Here is a 20,327-nt window from a genome sequence, read left to right as displayed (position 1 = left end):
TGACTTCTATTGCCTAGTTTCAGTAAAAGCCATTATTATGTATTCTTGATAAAAAATTAACAGCATTATTTCATACAGTGTAAACAGCTATTTAAATGTGCAATTATATTTTGCAACAAACAGCTGTGCAGAGAAATAGTTCTAAAATTGTTGTTCCAATGAGTAGCAAGGTATTAACACTCATCTTGTTTTTTGATATATTTGTGGCACCAAATGATATATTCCTGATGTCTAAGGGATGATGTTCCGGTCCAGGGTTTGAAGCGTAAGTGAAGATACGTGTTCACATTTTCATGATAGGCTTATTTCTTATCCACACAGGCCAGAAAATTAAATTCATGCATCAGGTTTATGCACATTGCGAAAGAGAGTTCTCCAAAATTTCATAATAAATCATGAATGCAAACTGCAGTCAAACAAATAGCATCAACTAAAATTTTGTAAACATGAAATTCAGACAGAGTAAAAATTCAGAGTGCAGCAATTTTTACTTCATATTCAAACACTTTTCAACTTTCTACTAAATCCAAGAACATTTTCAATTTCGGTATATAATATTAGAGATCAACTTTTCCAGTCTAAAAAATTATTTCCTTACAAAAAAGAAGGCTGACTGGAAGTAGAAAGTAAGTGTGAAAAGTTAAACAGATGAGCTGAAGAAAGTATGCAGCATGGGAAAGCAAATTTCTCAAATAATACTGTATGAGCATCAACGAATGTTCCTCATCAGAAATTTCTTGAACCTCATCTCTTTCAAATTCTGTCACTTTTTCAATAAAAAACATCAGTTCTGCCACTACTCTTTTCAGTACTTTCATTACATATTACCAAGAACAACAACTAAACTTTCTTTTACTTGAGTTTTTCGTAAATCTGCGCCAAAGGATGTTATTGTCAGTGCTAGTATCACACACACTTTTCCACATTTCAACCTGCAACTTTTCAAGCCATTACTGAAGCAAAAATCTCACAATAACCTATGACTCGCAATGTCTCATTATTGTGAATATTTGTCACCAAGTTCAGTCATCACTTGCCCTACTTTCTATGTACATTTCTGCTTTTTTTAAAAAAAAATAATTCCAAATACTTTTCTCATTACAGTTTTTATATTGTCATGAAATGGGGGAGAGAGTGTCTTGGATATGATACATGAACTGGGGTGGCAATAATTAAAACTAGGGTATTTCTCATTGCATTCTCGTGAAATTTCAGTGCACACAGAAAGATTTGCTTTTCCCTCTTTCTGTTCAAGAGTGGGATGGCAGAAAAATTGTTTCAAGATAGTTCAATGAGCCCACAACTAGACAATTAATTGTGAATTGCAAGGCAATAATGTAGATGTAGAGGTTGCATTAAAACAAGTTACCTGCACTGCAAGGATTCCTCAACCTGGATGTTCAGCTCTGACAACAAGGCTGACTTTACTGTTAATTTCATTGACTTCTTTGTACAAAAAGATTTTTACTTCTGTAAAGTCGTTACTTATTTGTTGTTTTATGCTATCCTTAAAACTTTTCAGTTCGTTACTTATTATGGATTTGAGTTCAGATTTCTACATATATATACATACTCTGAAAGCCACTGTATGGTGCATGGCAGAGGGTACTCTGTACCACTACTGGTCATTTCCTTTCCTGTTCCACTCACAAATAGAGGGAGGAAAAAATGACTACCTAAATACCTCTATATAAGGCCTAATTTCTCGTATCTTGTCTTCGTGGTCCATATGTGAAACGTATGTTGGCAACAGTAGAAATGTTCTGCAGTCAACTTTAAATGTTGGTTCTCTAAATTTTCTCAATAATGTCCCTCAAAAAGGACATCACCCTCCCTCCAAGAATTCACCTTATGAGTTCCCAAAGCATCTCTGTAACACTTGTGTGTTCTATAACCTACCAGTAGCAAATCTAACAGCCCTCCTCTGAATTGCTTTGGTGTTTTCCTTAAATCTGACCTAGAATGGGTCCCAGACACTTGAACAGTACTCAAGGATAGGTCATGCTAGAACCCAATATGTGGTGTCCTTGCAGATGAATCACACTTTCCTCAAATTCTCTCAATAAACTGAAGTCACCAATTTTCCTGCCACAATCCTCACATGCTTGTTCCATTTCATATTGCTTTGCAACTTTATGCCCAGTATTTTAATGGTGTGACTGTGTCTAGCAGGATTACAGCTTTGTTTTTCCTACTCATTCACACTAAGCTACATTATTCTGTATTTAGAGCTACCTGTCATTCATCACACCAATTAGAAATTTTGTCTAAGGCCTCTTGTATCCTCCAACAATAACTCAACTTCGACACCTTCCCGTACATCACAGCATCATCAGCAAACAACCACAGACTGCTACCTGCTCTGTCTGCCAGATCATTCACCTATAAAGAAAATAATAGCAGTCCTATCACATTTCCCTGGGGTGCTGATGACAATACCCTTGTCTCTGATGAACACTCACTATTGAGGACAACATACTGGGTTCTATTACTTAAGAAGTCTTCAAGCCAATCACATATCTGGGAGTCTATTCCATACACTTGTATCTTCATTAACAGTCTGCAGTGGGGCACCATGTCAAATGCTTTCCAAAAATCTAGGAAAATGGAATATGCCTGTTGTCCTTCATCCATATTTTGCAATATATCAAGTAAGAAAAGGGCAAGCTGAGTTTAGCATGAGTGATGCTTTCTAAAACCATTATGACTCATGGACAAAAGCTTCTCAATCTCAAGAAAATCTGTTATATTCAAGCTGGGAATATGTTCAGGGATTCTGCACCAAACTGGTGTTAGGGATATTGATCTGTAATTTTGTGGTCATGTGCTTTTGGGCTTCTCATATTCAGGAGTCACCTGTACTTTTTTACAGTTGCTTGGGAATTTGCACTGAGCTAGAGATTAACAATAAATGCAAGCTAAGTAAGGAACCAGTGTCACAGAATACTCTTTGTTAAACTAAATTGGGATTCCATCCAGACCTGGCAAACTTATTTGTTTTCAACTCTTTCAGTTGTTTCTCTACACCAGGGATGCTTATTGCTGTATTTTCCATACGGGAGCCTTTTTTATGGTCAAACAATGGTATGTTTGTACAATAGTCTGCTTGAATGATTTCTTAACCATCTTCTTTTTGTTATCTTCAACTGCCACACCAGACTGGGCAATGAGAGACTGGATGGAAGCCTTAGACCTGCTTAGTGATTTTACATAGGACCAGAAATTTTCTTGGGTTCTTGGCCAGTATGGTATGGCAGTGATAGTTGTTGTATGCTTTGTGCATAGATCTTTTCACAGGCACACCAATCCATACTAAACTTCACCAGTCATCATTTGAATGTTTTCTTTTGCACTGAGAGTCTGCTTCCTCAGCATTTTCTGAATTTCATTGTTGAACCTTGGTGGGTCTTTCCCATCCTTAATCCACTTATTAGGCACATAGTTCACCAAATCATGATTTACAGCTTGTTCTAACTTTACCCATACTCTCTCTATGTTCATCTTAAAGGAACTAAATGTCAATTCACTGTGTAAGTGAGATGCTAACAACTGCTTATCTCCTATTTCTAGCAGAAACACACTCTGAGCCTTCTTCAGTGATTTACTATTTTTTGTAACCACAGTTGCTATGACATCAAGGTCATTAATCCTTGTCTCTATACTGATGCTGTCAATAAGGTCCAGCCTGTTTGTAACTATGAGCTCTAAGGCATTTGCATTGCATGTGGGCTGCTGAATTATCTGCTGAAGACAGTTTTCAGAAAACTTGTTCAAAAGCACTTCACAAGACTGTCTGTCTGTATCCCCCACAATGAGTCCATGGATGTCCCAGTCTGTACTTGAGGATTGAAGTCATGTACAACTAGTATTGCATGATCTGGGTATTTATGTGCTGCTGCCTATATACTTTCTTTGAATAATTATAGGATTCTGTCACAGTGGAATTGGGTGGTGGCTAAAAACATCCAACAGTTAACTTGGTTTCACATAGACCTGTTATACGTGACCAGATAACTTCACTGTCCCATTCAACTTTGCCCGCAATAGAGACAATATTTTTGTCAACTGCAAGGAACTCTCCCCCTCCTATGACATCTAATATGTCCTTTTGAAATACATTCCATGATTCAATAAATACCTCAGAACTTTCTACCTGACGTTTCAACCAGCTGTCGGTTCCAAGAATAATTTGAGTGTGAGAACTTTTCTTGAGGGCAGTAAATACCGGTTAACACAATAAAAATAATACTGTAGAACTAAAGCAAATTGGTGCTTTTCATTTACCATTTTTATCTTTGATTTTAAAGCAGTTAATTATCCTATAAGCCTTATTTGTTTCATTTGGCCACAATTGGCATATATTTTGCACTTTGAAATATTTGCTTGCACAATTTTCTTAAAACATTTTATTACCAATTAAACCAAAACCTGTTATAGCTTTTCATAAAAAGCAGGCACATGGAAGGAAGTATATGACATTTGTTTTTAGTGATATGACATAGTTCATAAATTTTACAAAAACTCTGATTAAAAATTATTTTCAATAATACATAATTATTTTATTCCTATAAAGTTTGCTAACTTTAAAAGTCATGTTTACTTATAATTATTCTTTCATGTATACAGAAAAATATCTAAAACGGTTACTTTGATTAACAACAAGCTCTTGAACAATCTAGAATTGAAATTTGTAATATATCATCATGTCATCCACCAAAAGTCAGTCAGTCTTTGTCTAGAGCTCAAGTAGAGCAATCTTTGCTTCAGCTTCAAGTAAGACCATTGTTGTTTGGAACTGAAATAAGACAGTCCTTGTTTTAAAAGCATCTGATCTCTTCTACAATATCATCAATTTGTGGTCAGTGTTTATTACGGTAATTGTGGACAACTCTCTTAAGCAATGTACATAAAGCTGATACATCAGTTTGATCGTATGACATGTGTGGTTGAGAACTAAACCACAATAGCATGAAAATTTGAATAACCATCATCACTTACACTTAAAAACCTGTACCTGTACAACATCTCCTAGACATCAAGAAGATATCATTTGGAGCCGCAAATATATCGATGAAACAAGATGGGTATTAAAAATTTTCTACTCATTGTAACAATCATTTCAGAACTTTTTCTCTGCCCTGTTGTATCTCACAAAATATAATTATGTATTTCAACAGCCATTTCAATCAGCTGAAGAAATGAAGTTCATTCTTATCAAGAAGATGTAATAATGACTTTTAATGGAACACAGGGAACAGTAGTGTTAAAAGTGTGCGCTTGTGCCAGAATTATTTAGTAATTGTGAAGATACTAAGTAAAAAATATATTAAAGAAAGAAATTTGTTTTGAAATGTGAATAGGAAAAAGATCAGCAACAAATGGATGCAAGCAATTTGGACATACTCAGGTTGCAAACTTTATGGGCCATACTCATTATGGGAACAGTTGTGATCAACAAAGGAAAATGTGGGAAATGAGATCTAAAATGAAATCCATTAATGACTGCTTTCTTAGGCTTGTCAGTATTTTGAGGTACTCTGATGAACACTCACTAATCAATATGCAGAAATGCAAGTCAGACCATGTTCAGAGTAAAAAGCCTTTGACTGTCAAAATTTTATCAGTAAATTGTTGAAGTATTAGTAACAAAGTTCTGCTGCTTTTCATTTATTATAACGTTGTTCTACCAAGAACTGATGGAAGATTCAATTAACATTATAAAAATGGTGTTACACAGTATTACAAAAAATTGGAAAAGTGTGGTTTTGAATAAATGCTCCCATAATACAACACATAGGTCAAAAAAGAATGGAATCACAAATTTCATCAATCAGGCTAGTATCATAGTCTCCTATTCATCCAAAGTTTCCATAAATCAGGTTTTCCTTTTATAGGCTATGCAGTCTTAACTACAGAATCATGGTTTGTTGAGAATTTAATTTGGACTTTCTTTCACATAATACTGACTGGGGACACCTAGAGCCCTTACGTGCACCTTTGGATTATTTGTCAGGTCAAGGTACCAAACAAGGATTAAAGGCATAGTACAACTGTCACTGTTAATTTATTTTCAGTCTCATCTTCCTTAATTGATAGCCAACAGATTATCTAACCATAATTATTTATTTTATGTTAACTAATATAAAATTTGTTTCTCAGGTTCAGATCACAGAATAATACAAAACCATAAGCAATTCAGTCATTCTATACAAGAGTGTTACTAGTATCTGACAGCTAACAAGGAGAGGGAAAGGGGGGAGGGAGTGTTGGAAGATTGTATTAGTCAGAGGGAGCAGGAACAACTAGCACATTTATTAATAAATTTTAAAAAACTAGTGAATAAGTCCTTTTAATAAACATTTTAAGCATAAGAATGCATTTGCATAGCAAAAAAACTTTTTAACTTAGTATGAATTCTCTCAAACTCACCAAAAATTGGTCAATTACTTCCTTTTCTAACAACTTGGTTTTCTTCTTCATAATTTCGGCGTACAGTCATGAGGCACAACTCAGTGAGCCTTTCTTCTCCCACAGTGTTTCCAAGCTGTATCTTTACTCTTCAAAGCATACTGAAGAATCATTCTACAATTACCATTGTACATGGAAGAGTTGCTCAAAATATCTAGTGTTTTTCTCATGTTAGGGAAAAAGATATTGGACTTATTAAACAGGTCAGCATTTTTCCTTCATAAATTGTACCATAAGTCCAGTTCTCTGGGAATATCATCCAAATTTTTTAAACAATCAGAATTTTTTATGGTAGTTTGTTATACTAATTTTGCTCATATTCTAGGAACGTAGCTTATTTAGAGGAAAAGCTAGTGTATTTTCAGGTGAAAATTGAATTTTTAACAATTACATGAGTGATTTGATTTATGATATTACCACTGAACACTGCAAGCTGGATTGCTACTGAAGTTTTGCTTCCAAACAATTATATTTCCAATTCTTCTGCAGTAGCTTGTGCTTTTCCAAGTCATTCACTTGTTGTTATGTCTGCTTCCTTTCAGTCATTGTTGAGAATGTCAAGGATTCCTGCAATGTGTTACCTTACTGTGATCATATCTGTAGACTTAGATTGTTGGACATTAGCTACTGGTTCCAAAGCTGCCAAGAATTCGGCTATTGTTTGTAGAGCAAAGATAAACACTAGTTTTTTATTGGCTGACTGCAACTGATAAGACAGATTTTCTCATTGAATAATTTCTCTCTGCACACAGTTTTCCAAAAGCTCTCCCCAGCTCTGGGAAATGTTGAGAAAACAATCTAATGGATTTAAATTTTGCATACTGTCTTGTTTCACACATTCATGATAAATTGGGAGTGTATTTCTGATGTGTGGTTGCTTCTACGAAAACGTTTATAGTGTCTTCCACAGTGGCAACAGTTTTCGTAATATCTGGCACTGCTTTTGCATCATTCACAATAAGGTTGAGTTTGTGGCTTGAGCAGTGAATCTATGAGGCTAAATAACATTTCTTTCTTTTAATGGCTTGTACACTGCTCTCTCTTGCCTGTCATTGTAGACTAGCCATGGAGGCCAAATTCTACAAAAATTTGTGCTGCAAGATTATTAATTACTGATCAAGAAACTGTCAATTGCTTTGGCAACTGATGAGCCATTTTGTGCCTTTAGTTCTACAAATTCTTCTCTGATTTTCACTTTCATTTTATGATAGAACTGCTTGCGTATTGATACTGTTCCTTTCCATAATGTCTGTTATTTCATCAGTCAGACTGTGTAAAACAATGCATTTTAGATGTTAGTGGCTATATTCTTCCTAATATCATCAACTCACAAATTAATCACTTCATGTTATATTTTTTGGTGCAACAATTTTCCAGATGACTATTTAAATTGCTGTCACCAGAATCCATTGTTAAATTCAATAAATCTAATAACACACCTTCACCTGCCTGTTTTCCTCTAAGACGAATACTGTGTGCTGCAAAAAACTATACAAGAAAACATTGATGACAGTATTTGCTTGTTTTGATTAATGATTTTTTGATGCACATAAAGCAATTGGACATCCACAGGTGCATGACTGAGAAAAGTTTTTGATGGAGCTGGTGCTGTTTTTAACATGTTTCTGAAAGTCTTTATGCATATTCATGAATTTTGTGATCAGCCTAATTATAAATTATCCCAAAATGCCTCTAACTGTACCACTCAAACAGAGAACAAAACACAGTGCTTACATAGGGTATGTTTTAGCAGCATAGAATATACTAGCCATGGATGAATGTTGTTCTAACCAAGAGGGAGAAAATTTTGTTTGCAAATGGCTTACATTCACTCAATAATAATAACAATTCCTGAAGAGATCCAAGGATGTAATAAAAGTTCCATCTTCTTTCCCACTTCCATGTGGGTAGCTAGCCCAGTATAATGACCCAGATAATCATTGCATCACCTCTAATTACAATTTCCATATCACCTTTTGACACACAAGAGGGTTGAGACATTGAGCGAGAATAATGAACACAGACTCCTGTAATTAAGGTGCTGTTGTTGAATTTGATTGTTGTTCAGTGCTACCTTTAGGTGATGATCATGGTACTTCATTTTTGTTACAACCATCATCAATTCCATTGTCACTATTTTGACTCCTTTTCCTTTCATAAGCAGTAGACCCTACAAAATAGATAAATATAATTATTTCCTATTATTTAGTCATAGAATGAAAATAGAGTTAAAATAAATGAACAATATGTAGACTTATCAGAAATATAATAAGTGTCAAGTACCAAGTACCAAAATTATTACTTCCACCAGGCTGTGGATCACAAGAAATTATTATTGTTATTTGTGAACATATTAGCATAACCGTGTCATTTAAACTCCTGGAATTTTTGATAAATTCAGCACAAAGCAGGTAGGATTTGTAATTCATGCAACAATCAACTTATGTTTGAAACTACAGCAATTTCCTGTTGTAACTCTGTTTAGATATTTCAACCACATTTAACCATATGTTACCTGTTACACATTTCAGTAAAACTGTTCCAGCATAAATAGCATCTATTTCCCAAAGTAGTGTTATAGACCCTCTGCTGTTCCTACTCTATATAAATGATTTAAGAAACAGTGTGAGCATCCATCTTATATTGCTTGTAAATGATACTGTCATTTACTGTCTAGTAAAGCTGTGGATCCACAGGGTATAGGGGATGATTACAAAGAATTACTACACAGTCCTAACACTGTTGAACAATATTTATTACTGACAAGAACATACATTCATTAGCATTCTTGTTCAAAGGATCTGTTGTGCCAGAGCTGAGTCGACCACCAGCGATGTTACCTCGCAGAGCCATGTTCCCATAAATCATCAGAAGATCAAAATAAATTGTAACAGGTTTTAAACAAAATTCCTGTATGGTGCAAAAAGTGGTAATTGACCCTAAACAATGAAAAATGTGAGGTCATCCACATGAATCCTAAAAGGAATCCATTAAATTTCGATTACACGATAAATCACACAAATGTTAAGGCCACCAATTCAAGTAAATACCTATGAATAACAGCTATGAACAACTGAAACTGAAACAGTCACAGAGATAATGTTGTGTGGAAGGCAAACCAAAGACTGCATTTTACTGATGAACACTAAGAAGATGCTACAAATCTACTGAAGAGTCTGCCTATACTAAGCTTGTCGATCCTTTGCTGGAGTATTTCTGTGGGGTTCTTACTGGATAGGATGGACAATGGACATTGAAAAAATTCAAAGAAGGGCACCTTCTTTTGTATTATCATAAAATAAGGGAGACAATGTCACTGATATGATATGAAAAATAGGGTGGCAATTTGTGGGTAGATGTTTTGATGAATTTTTAATCTCCAATTTTCTTCCCCAACTGTGAAAATATTGTTTTGATATCCACCAACATAGAGAGAAATGACCATCATAAAAAAAGAAGAGAAGTCAGAGTTCACATGGGAAGGTTTATGTGTTCGCTTTCCTCATGTGAAACTGGTTCAGTGAACTTTTTGCTAGATACATAAATGTGAACTGTACAGTAGTCATGTGGATGTAGAATTTATTTATGTATTATATCACATTTCTTGTCAATGTGTATAGAGAACATCAAAATATTAGTAATGCTATTGTTGCCTAACAGATTACAGTATAATAAAATAATCTCTTCATTTAAATTACACATAAAAAACATAAGTTACTTAAATATCTTGACTTCTGAAAAACATGAGCAAGTATGTATGTAATATAACTGAACTCACCTTTCTTTAAAAAAAAAAAAAAAAAAAAAAAAAAAAAAAAAAAAAAAAAAAAAAAAAAAAAAAAACTTCCTGATATTGATTTGATGGTTACAATTACTCCCTGAAACAATCACAAATTAGGTAAATTATATACTCAATAGCACTATTATTCTTTACCCTAAAATTAATTATCTTCCTGGACTTCCACTTTTTACACTGTTGTTGTGCACACATCTTTCCTGGTGCTGACGTTTGTAATATTCGTTGCCACGCACTGGGATGCATTAAGCCATGTGCAAAGAGAAATGTGTAACTGAAATTGTACTTCATATTTCCATAACACGCCAGACTAGGAGTTTTATTGTCAAAACTCTGTAGAAAAGACCATGATAATGGAGCAAATGGTCATATTTGCTCTTATCGTTTCAAGAACCTGGTTAAGTAAGAAACTTTTTTGATGGTAAATGATCAAGGTATTGTATAAAAAAGTCTTTAAGATAAATATTTTCCATGAAGTACTATCCAATGCTGCAGTGCCTGAACCCACAAGAAAGTGGTTCTGAATTAATATTTGCTCTTATACATGGATGCAGCAACTTAGCCTGAAGACAGAGTGTTTTAGAAACTCAATGTCTTTTAAACTTGTGCACAACATCTATGGAGTGGTTCCCTACTACTCATCCAGAAATAATAAAATTTCCTGCAGAACTTAAAATTCATTCTTCATTCTGCTGTCAAGAACAAGTGAGAAAAATAACAGCAGCTTTCCTCAAAAAGAACAAAAATAGTATTTATTTTGCAACAGTAAGCAATTGGAAAACAATTAGGAAAAGACAAGTTCTGTAGAGAACTTCACTTCATAACATAACTGTAATGCATGTAGTGTAGGTCCTTCAATAACCTATATACAATCATATTTCAAAACATTGTCCACTACAAATGCTCTACTTTGGTGTTACAACATACATTTCTTGATTAAGACAGTAACTTAAAGCAGTCAAAAGAAAATAAATCTTTAAGTGGTACTGGTCCCTGTTTCTTCTTCCCACTAAAACATCATCCACAATTATTTTATGGCACTAAAAGATTGCTAGGTTTTGCATATTTGCTGCAGAGCATGTTAGTGTTGTAGCCAAGAAGCTGAATTTGCTTTGTTTTCTTCAAGTCACAGTGTGAAACATTTAATTCCTTGTATTAAAATATTTCAGTAGATTGTGTTCCAAGTTCCTAAATTAAAAGGTGGGCCAGTGACAAAATAAATACATGATATGGTCTGCTCCTAATATGCAGGGTGTAAGCCTACCATAGAAAGTGACATTTTTAAAATTAATATTTTAGCAGCAGAAAAGTGTTTTAATTTAAAATTATCTGGGAGGAACCACATTGTTCATGGTTATGTCGCAGTGCCTGCCAGTAGCAGAGTGGATTGCTTTTGCCCAAATTTATTATTTCTACTAACTTCCCTGCTGACAAGTCAGTGCTGATTATGTGAAGATAACACCCACATCTTTTCAAACAAGTTCAAGTATCTTCTACAAGAAGGCAGCTGCTCACCCTTCCCTTGTAAGACATGCCCACAATGATATTTAGAGAGAACTCATGAGTAGAAGTAAAATTGTCCTATATACAAAATGTAACTTTTTAGTTGGTGGGGGATGGGAAGGGTATGTGAGTGATATCTGTCTCCCACAAACATTACTCTTGCAGGTTAGGTAGCACACAAAACAAACATTCATAAGTGTTTCTATGAAACCAGGGGTGACACTGTGAAGTAAGGAGTGCTGAAATAACTTAACATAAGAATCATATGGTACAAATTAAAACTACCTGTTATGCAGATTCACAGTGAATGCTGCTACTTGTCTTATGAATAACAGAACTTTTCCAGCTTCGAACTGATATTCAGATAATTTATAGAATGAGTAGCTAATGTGTTATATTTTTAGTTTTCTTTTAAAATGCCAAAGATTTTCAGTGCCATGTTTTGTTACCTGTGCACAAGAGTACTTAATTCTGCTCTGAACTTCACACAAGGAGATGATGTTTTCATTAAAATGATTAATAAATAAATTCAGTGGTAACTGAGTGTAAAAAGACCTCTGCAGCAGGTGTGGTTATGTACTTTTCAACAATATGCTTACTGCTCATATTTGATGAATAAATACTTTATGGACTTCAGGTACACTGCTCCAGAAAAAAAATCTAATCGGGAACAAGGCTTTAAAAATACACAATAAGTCAGCACTGTTGTTTTTAAGTCTATACAATGAGATAGACTCGTAAGAGTTTCTTGCTTTGTTTAATTGTGTGCTGACTCCATTTTAGCTATAGAAAAGCAGGTGAATTTTATAAAACACTAGCTGTTCTACTGCTAATTTACGGATCTGAGGCTTCGATGGCAAACTGGGAAGAAATTCATCGTATCCTGAAGTCAGAACTGAAGTTCCTGACATCAGTTAAAGCAAAAGAGTAAGGTACGTGGGTCAAAATAGGAAGTGATGGAGCTAAGGATCTGAAGCCGGAACCGGTTCCTCTGACCTAGTCCATGAATGTAACCGGGAGAGGTAGGGCATGGTTAGCACACTGGACTCGCTTTCGGGAGGAAGACGGTTTAAACCCGCGTCCGGCCTTCCTGATTTAGCTTTCCCATGATTCGTCTAAATCGCTTCAGGCAAATGCCGGAATGGCTGCCTTGAAATGGCACGGCCGACTTCCTTCCCCATCCTTTCCTAATCCTATGGGACCGATGACCTCGCTGTTTGCAACCAACGAGTTTTACACAGTGTGCTTCATTTACTGTATTACCATGACATGAGTCTTTCTGAGGTTACAACTTAAATTGTTTGCTATCGTATGAGCTTTGTTTGAATGTGTTGTGTTTTGAGTCTTGACTAGAATGCTTGGTTCTTCACCAAACACTATAGTTTTTGAACCATTCTTGAAGAATAAGACTAAACCCATTGCCAGTCCATGTGGGATTGCACATGTTTTATTCCTGCATTTTGGGATTAGTTACATGCTCTGTAACACAAAGTGTCATTGGTACCCTTTTCCTTCAGTTATTGATAATCCTCTACCTTATAAACCAAGGCAGGTAAGCGCAAAGCAAATGATATATATATATACTGAACTCAGTAAATAAATGCAAAGCTGTGAGGGAAATTATTAAAACAGAAACTAACTGTGATGATAAAGTATACCAGACACCAATTTCACGTGATATTCTAAATGCGCATTTTGTCAGTCCTCAATCAGATAACAGCATAATGGAGAATGTGAGTAAGGCAGAGGCACTGTTGCCAGAAATGGACAGCAAGCAGACAGACAGCTTCCACTGGACTTGTGTAACTGAGAAGGTGGTCAGTGAATCAATAGCTAAGCTCAATAATTCTAGAGCAGAGGATTACTATGGTCTCTAAAATTATGTTATTAAATATATCAGAAATCAAATTTTAATGCCACAGACTAAAATAATCAACAAAATTTTAAATGAAGGTAATTATCCAAAATGTTTACAAATATCTGTAGTCAAACCAGTACATAAGTAAAAAGATGTGGCATCACCAGATAACTATTGACCAATATCACGTATACCCATAATATCAGAAATAATAGAACACTGCATGCATAAACAGATGTGTCAATATTTTGAACATAATGATATACTCAACTCCTCACAGTATGGTTTCAGATCTAACCTTTCTACAGTCAAAGCAGTTGAGAGTATGGTAGCAAAAATATACAATTGTTTTGAAAATGAAGATATTACCTGTGCAACACTGTTGGACCTCAAGAAAGCCTTTGATATGATCTCCCACAATATTCTCATAAGAAACCCTCTACCACTACAGAGTGAGAGAGAATGCTCTATGCCTAATGCAGTCATACTTGGACAATAGAAAACAGTTAGTTCATGATAACAAAGCAGTAAAATTATCAGGATTTCATATACATCAAAAGCTCAGGTGGGATACCCACACAGGGAAGATATGTGGCAAATTGCCACGTGCCATATATCAGCTGTACAAACTGAATAGCAGTGTCAGTGAAGAACTTCTGTTGTATGCATATCTTGCATTCTTCAATTCGCACCTGAGTTATGGAATACGATTATGGGGCAATTCCGTAGGCTCAAAATTAATGTTTAAATGGCAAAAGGAAGTCATAAGGTAGATAGCAGAACTTAGCCCATATGAATCATGTTGAGATTATTTTAGATAACTAAATATAATAACAGTGGCTGGCCTGTATATTTACAACTGCCTTGTCTTCGTTAAAGAGAATCTGAGTAAATTTGACAGAAGGAGGACAGTTCATGAGCATAACTTAATAAGTGGACATATAATTAATATGCCACATGTTAGGCTTGCAAGGACACATAACAGCTACAAATATCTTGGTCCTGTCTGCTCCAAAAAATTACCTGAAAATGCCTACACAGTGCCAGTAAATAAATTTAAAACTAGTCTTTTGAGGTGGATCAAAAGTAAAGTAATTTACTATGCTCAAGAGTTCCTTGAGTATGTGACAAATGACCCACTTGCCTTATGAGAATGAACTAAAAATTAACTGCAAACTATACATATGCCACAATGTGCAACTATTTTATTACTGTTTCATGTGCTTACTGTTAATTATCTGTTTGATTATTTATTTGTCATTCATTGTACCACGTAGTTCATTTATCTTGTAATTGGTCTATTAGGAAACTTCTTGTTATTGACATTTGCACAAATATGTATTCTATCCATACTGGATTATTATATTGTAGTTAATAACATTTTTCATGTCAAACATTATATTATTATTATTATTGTTGTTTTGTTATTATTATTATTATGTAAATACAGATGACAACAATTAGATGTAAATATGCTCAACAGTGGAATAAAACATTTGTATTTATAATTATCTATAGCTATTACCAGTACACATCCTAACTATAGACAAAGTTTACACAAATGTAAAGCGGATAAAAGACTTAATTCTGAAATTATCAATATTCAAACATTATAACAATCATCTATTTCATCAGTTTTTTTTCAAAATTCACACTTGATGAAATGCATTAATATGATAATAAGGTTTTCTATTTCTTTAACAATATTGTTGATATTCCAACCCGGAGATTCCATTGTTTTCTTTTTTTGCTTCATGTTCTGACTGCTGATGTTTCTGTGTTCTAGGGGAGATCGTAATACAACAATATCAATTGCAGACCCAGAACGTGGCTACATTACTCTTTCAATTCCAGAGAGATCTTTCAACACTCTAGTGTACTGGTAACATACATGTGTGGGATTTTTAATAATGTCTGAAATTTTTAAGAATGATGCCTCAAGTTGTTGATGGACATGGAAGATTAAGATCTCTTATAAGACAGCTTAAATTTGTTTTTGATTAATGGACTGAAGAACACAATTAATAATTCAAATAAAACTATTTTGTTGTCCATGTACAAATAAGTTAATGAAACGGTGATGTGGTCGTGTGTGGGTGTTTATTTTTTTATTTTACACTCAGTGAACTGAGACAGTATGTAAACCAAATGGCCAGTGCGGTAGATTATTGTTATTTTATTTTCAGTGCTTGTAAAGGCATTTCTGATGAACTATCCTATGTCTAAAGCTGTAATTTCAAATCAGCCAACACACATTTTTGTGGTATTACAACAGCTTCCTTTTAGACTTAAGTTAGTGAACTGCATGTAGTCTGCTAAATGTAATAAAATCACTACAATAAACATGTTCAAGTGGAAGTGCATTGAAGTAGTTATGCAGATATGGAGATATTTGTGTGGGGTACGCTAAAGTAGAGAGCTGCTTCAAAACAATTTTCAGTCCAAAGATGATAACAACAAGAAAATTTTCCTCACAACCTTTAAATGGCTGTACAATACTCTTTGATTTACAACATGTATATCTATGTAATGCCTGAAAATTTTGTGTTTTCATATCCATTTACTGATATATGATAGAGTCACTATACAGCTTACTGGAACAGCTTTTTTGTGGATAATTTTATTACTTATACTATAATATATGGTATCATATTCTGAATAACAAATGATATAATTATTTCACAGTGAAGCAGAATGCAAAGCAGGCTACTGGTTGCACTAAGCAGCAATACACTTGTAAACCACTGTATAAATTTGAGGAAGAGGGTACAAACCCTTGAAAAGCATTTTGTATTTTAATAAAAAACATGAGTGACTGATAATATCTGTTTTCATTTACATTCTAATCTAAACAGTAATTTATAGAGTAGGATAGTGTTGCTCATAGCTGATGCAGTTATTATATGAAATCCCACAAATGCATTACAATCAAGATACTGTAGCTGCAGATTCTTCAACCAAACCTTTTGTCCATCCAATGTATTCATCCCTGGTGAGTAATTGTATTACAGATTTTGAGGCATCTCAAGCTGAAATAGCACAATGAACTAGCCTGCCAGACACTCACAGACCAACCCATTAACAAACTACTTATAATTTTGAATTAATTTTTAATGTTCCCAACAACTCTGTTAATGAAGTTGACAGTCCACGATATAATCTGTGGGTTTGGCTTTCAGGTTCTCGTTTGTCTTTAACTAATAAACTACTCTGGAGTAAAATTAGCTTACAACTAAAAAACAGGTTGACATCATTTATTTCAGCTTTTTATGGAATTTCTGGCCTCATCATCACCACCTTCAGTTCCTGGGGTTGGGCTAACTGCCTATTCTGTCTTCAAGTGTTATTGTTGATCTCATCTCATTTTGTGTCTACCAGGCTTTCATCTTTCTCACAGACCATATCCTAACATTTGTTTTTTCTTCTGGCATTCAGCTTACATGCTCTTTCCATCTATTTCTAAATTTCTCTATTGTGTGGTTTATCTCCTCAATGTTCAATTCTTCTCTAATTTGTTAATTCTTAATCCACTCTTGGCATGTACACCTTTTCACAGCTCTTAGAAATCTTATTTCAGCTGCCTGTATTTTGCTCTTTTCCCTCTTTGTGAGAATCCAAGGTTCACTCCTGTACAAAAGATACACACTCTTATGTCACTGTATTTTTTCCCCTTCTTACTCCATTCTTTAAGGTTCTGTTAATAGTGCCACATACGTACTGAAACCTACGGAAGCTTGTTTCTATATCTGTCTGCAGAGTGACCTAAAATGGAACACACATGTTAATGTACTTACAGCTAAACTACCATCAATATTTTACATGTTATGATTAGATTAGATTAGATTAGATTAATACTAGTTCCATATATCATGAATACAACACTTCGTGATGATGTGGAACATGTCAGGTTAATAAAAGATGTCTGTACAAGATATTACATTACACAAAATATTGCATGACACTAATATTGAAGCTAGTTTTTTTTCACTTCTCCTCCCTTAATTTATATCTAAAAATTCAGCCAGTGAGTAGAAGGAGCTATCATCTAGAAATTCTTTTAATTTATTTTTAAATGTTGGTTGACTATCTGTCAGGCTTTTGATGCTGTTTGGTAGGTGACCAAAGACTTTTGTGGCAGCATAATTTACCCCTTTCTGTGCCAAAGTCAGATTTAACCCTGCATAGTGAAGATCATCCTTTCTCATGGTGTTATAGCTATGCACACTGCTATTACTTTTGAACTGGGTAGGATTATTAACAACAAATTTCATAAGTGAATATATATACTGTGTGGTTACTGTGAGGATCCCTAGATCCTTAAATAGATGTCTGCAGGATGACCGTGGGTGGGCTCCAGCAATTATTCTGATTATACGTTTTTTAGCAATGAATACTTTTCTACTCAACAATGAATTACCCAGAATATGATGCCATACGAAATCAATGAATGAAAGTAGGCATAGTAAGCTAATTTACTGAGATTCATGTCACCAAAATTTGCAATAACCCTAATAGCATACATAGCTGAACTCAGACGTTTCAGCAGACCATCAATGTGTTGCTTCCAGTTTAACCTCTCATCAATGGCCACACCTAAAAATTTTGAAAATTCTATCTTAGCTACAGACTTCTGTTCAAAGTCTATATTTATTACTGGCTTTGTGCCATTTACTGTACGGAACTGTTATACTACGTTTTATCAAAATTTAAAGAGAGTCCATTCACTGAGAAACACTTAATAATTTTGTGAAAAAACTTAACACAAGCTGTAACAGAGAAACAGTAATACAGACATATCACCCAAACTTCCAGTCTGCTATCACATATGGAGTAATATTCTGAGGATATGTACCTTGTAGTCAGTCGTTATTCAAGGCACAAAGATGAGCTATATGAATCATATGCAATGCAAAGAACTGAGATTCATGTCATCCTCTTTTCCCAACAAAGATACTGAACGTTCCATCTGTATATATATTTGAAGCGATAGTCTTTACAAGAGAATATTTAGGAACCTTCAATGCAAACACCAACATGGTTTTAGAAAACAAAAGACAACAACCACAGCTATTTATGAGTAGCCTTAAAAGCACTGGATAATAAGGAAATCTCTACTGGTATCTTTTTTGGATTTATCCAAAGCCTTTGAGCCTTTGATGTAATTGACTTTACCATACTCCTTAAGAAGCTAGCAAATAAAGGTATAAGGGGAATTGCAAACAAATGGTTATAATCCTACCTGTCAAACAGATTACAAGAAGTTGAAATTAATTTTGGAAAAAAAGAATACAACTACCCCTCAATGTACTGTCCACTCCTCTGACACAATGCCTATTAGATATGGTGTGCCACAAGGCTCATTCCTAGGACCCATACTGTTTCTGCTATACATTGATGACATAAGCACGAAGCTTGCTACAGGACATACCACACTATTTGCCGATGACATGAGAATACCAATAACAGGTACTGATACAGAAGACCACAACCAAAAAATTAAACCGCTTATGTTGTCACTCATCAAATGGTTCAACGAGAACAAACTGTTTATAAATATACAGAAAAAAACATACATCAACTTCAGACTCTAATCCCAAAAACAAGAAATGCCCAATGTGATTCTAAATAACCAAGAGCTTATGTGTGTGGACTCTGTCAAGTTTCTTGGCATATGGCCTGAAGAAAATCTAAGTGGGAGACTCACACAAATTATATCTCAAAAAGGCTATCAACTGTGTGTTACATTTTAAGGATACTCAAAAAATCAGTCACAAAATCTGTTCTCATATATGTATATTATGCTTACTTCCACTCTACATTACAGTATGGAATCATATTTTGGGGGAACTCACCTGGGGGAGATATATTTTCAAAATCAAAAAACGGCAATATGCATAATATGTCACCAAGACATAATGAATCATGCAGACAACATTTCAAAACAAATGGCATTATGACACTGCCCTCTGCTTACATTTATAATATCATACCATTTGTCAAGTCATACCTGTTAAACAATGACTGCACATTAAAATTCAATGGAGATATTCATAAGTATGCAACAAGGCAGCAATCTGACCTACAAAGGATTCAGTCCAGAACTACCTGCTACCAGAAAAGTGTTTTAAATGTTGGGATACAAATGTATAATAATTTAGCAAATGAAATCAAAGCAACAAAGAACCCAAGAGCCTTCACACATAAGAAAAATATCTCTTGGACCAATGCCATAATGCAGTTGATCATTTTTTTTGAAAGGGTTTAAAATTGTAAACAATTTTATAATAAATGTTCAGTCAGGTCTGAAAATTATATACTGTGCATGTGTATGAAATATACTGGATTATTATATACTGTGCATGTCTATGAAGTATACTGGATTATTTTACTATTACATTTGTATTGGCTGTTTGTATTTTACTATACAACATTTGAATTTACTGTTTTGTTAAAGATAGACAATTTCTTCATTACAAAATAATGTAAAATCAATTTATTAAAAATTACTTGCAAATATGTTCTCTTTACCTGTCCAATATCATATGTACAATGGTACGATTCTATGATTTGTATTGACTGTTTTGTTTAACATAGATAATTTCCTTGCTACAAAATATTGTAAAAATCAATTTGTAAAAATTACTTGTAATAATGCTCTCTTGACCTATCCAATATCATATGTACAACTGTACAATACTGTGA

At 34.4% G+C, this 20,327-nt stretch overlaps 1 protein-coding gene across 1 annotated transcript in view; it reads left to right on the top strand.

Moving 5' to 3' along the window:
• Positions 1-16,447, top strand: part of LOC126271868 (lysosomal acid glucosylceramidase-like) — a 190,860-nt gene extending 174,413 nt beyond the window's left edge. The window contains exon 11 of the mRNA XM_049974208.1: positions 15,412-16,447. Coding sequence (XP_049830165.1) covers positions 15,412-15,511 — 100 coding nt within the window. The 3' untranslated portion in view covers positions 15,512-16,447. The remainder of the gene's footprint in view (positions 1-15,411) is intronic.
• Positions 16,448-20,327: the final 3,880 nt, after the last annotated feature.

This window comes from Schistocerca gregaria, chromosome 5 (genome assembly GCF_023897955.1).
Source record: "Schistocerca gregaria isolate iqSchGreg1 chromosome 5, iqSchGreg1.2, whole genome shotgun sequence".
In the NCBI taxonomy this organism is placed as follows: domain Eukaryota; kingdom Metazoa; phylum Arthropoda; class Insecta; order Orthoptera; family Acrididae; genus Schistocerca; species Schistocerca gregaria.
Note: the sequence above shows the minus strand (reverse complement) of the source record. Positions and strands in the feature narration are given on the sequence as shown.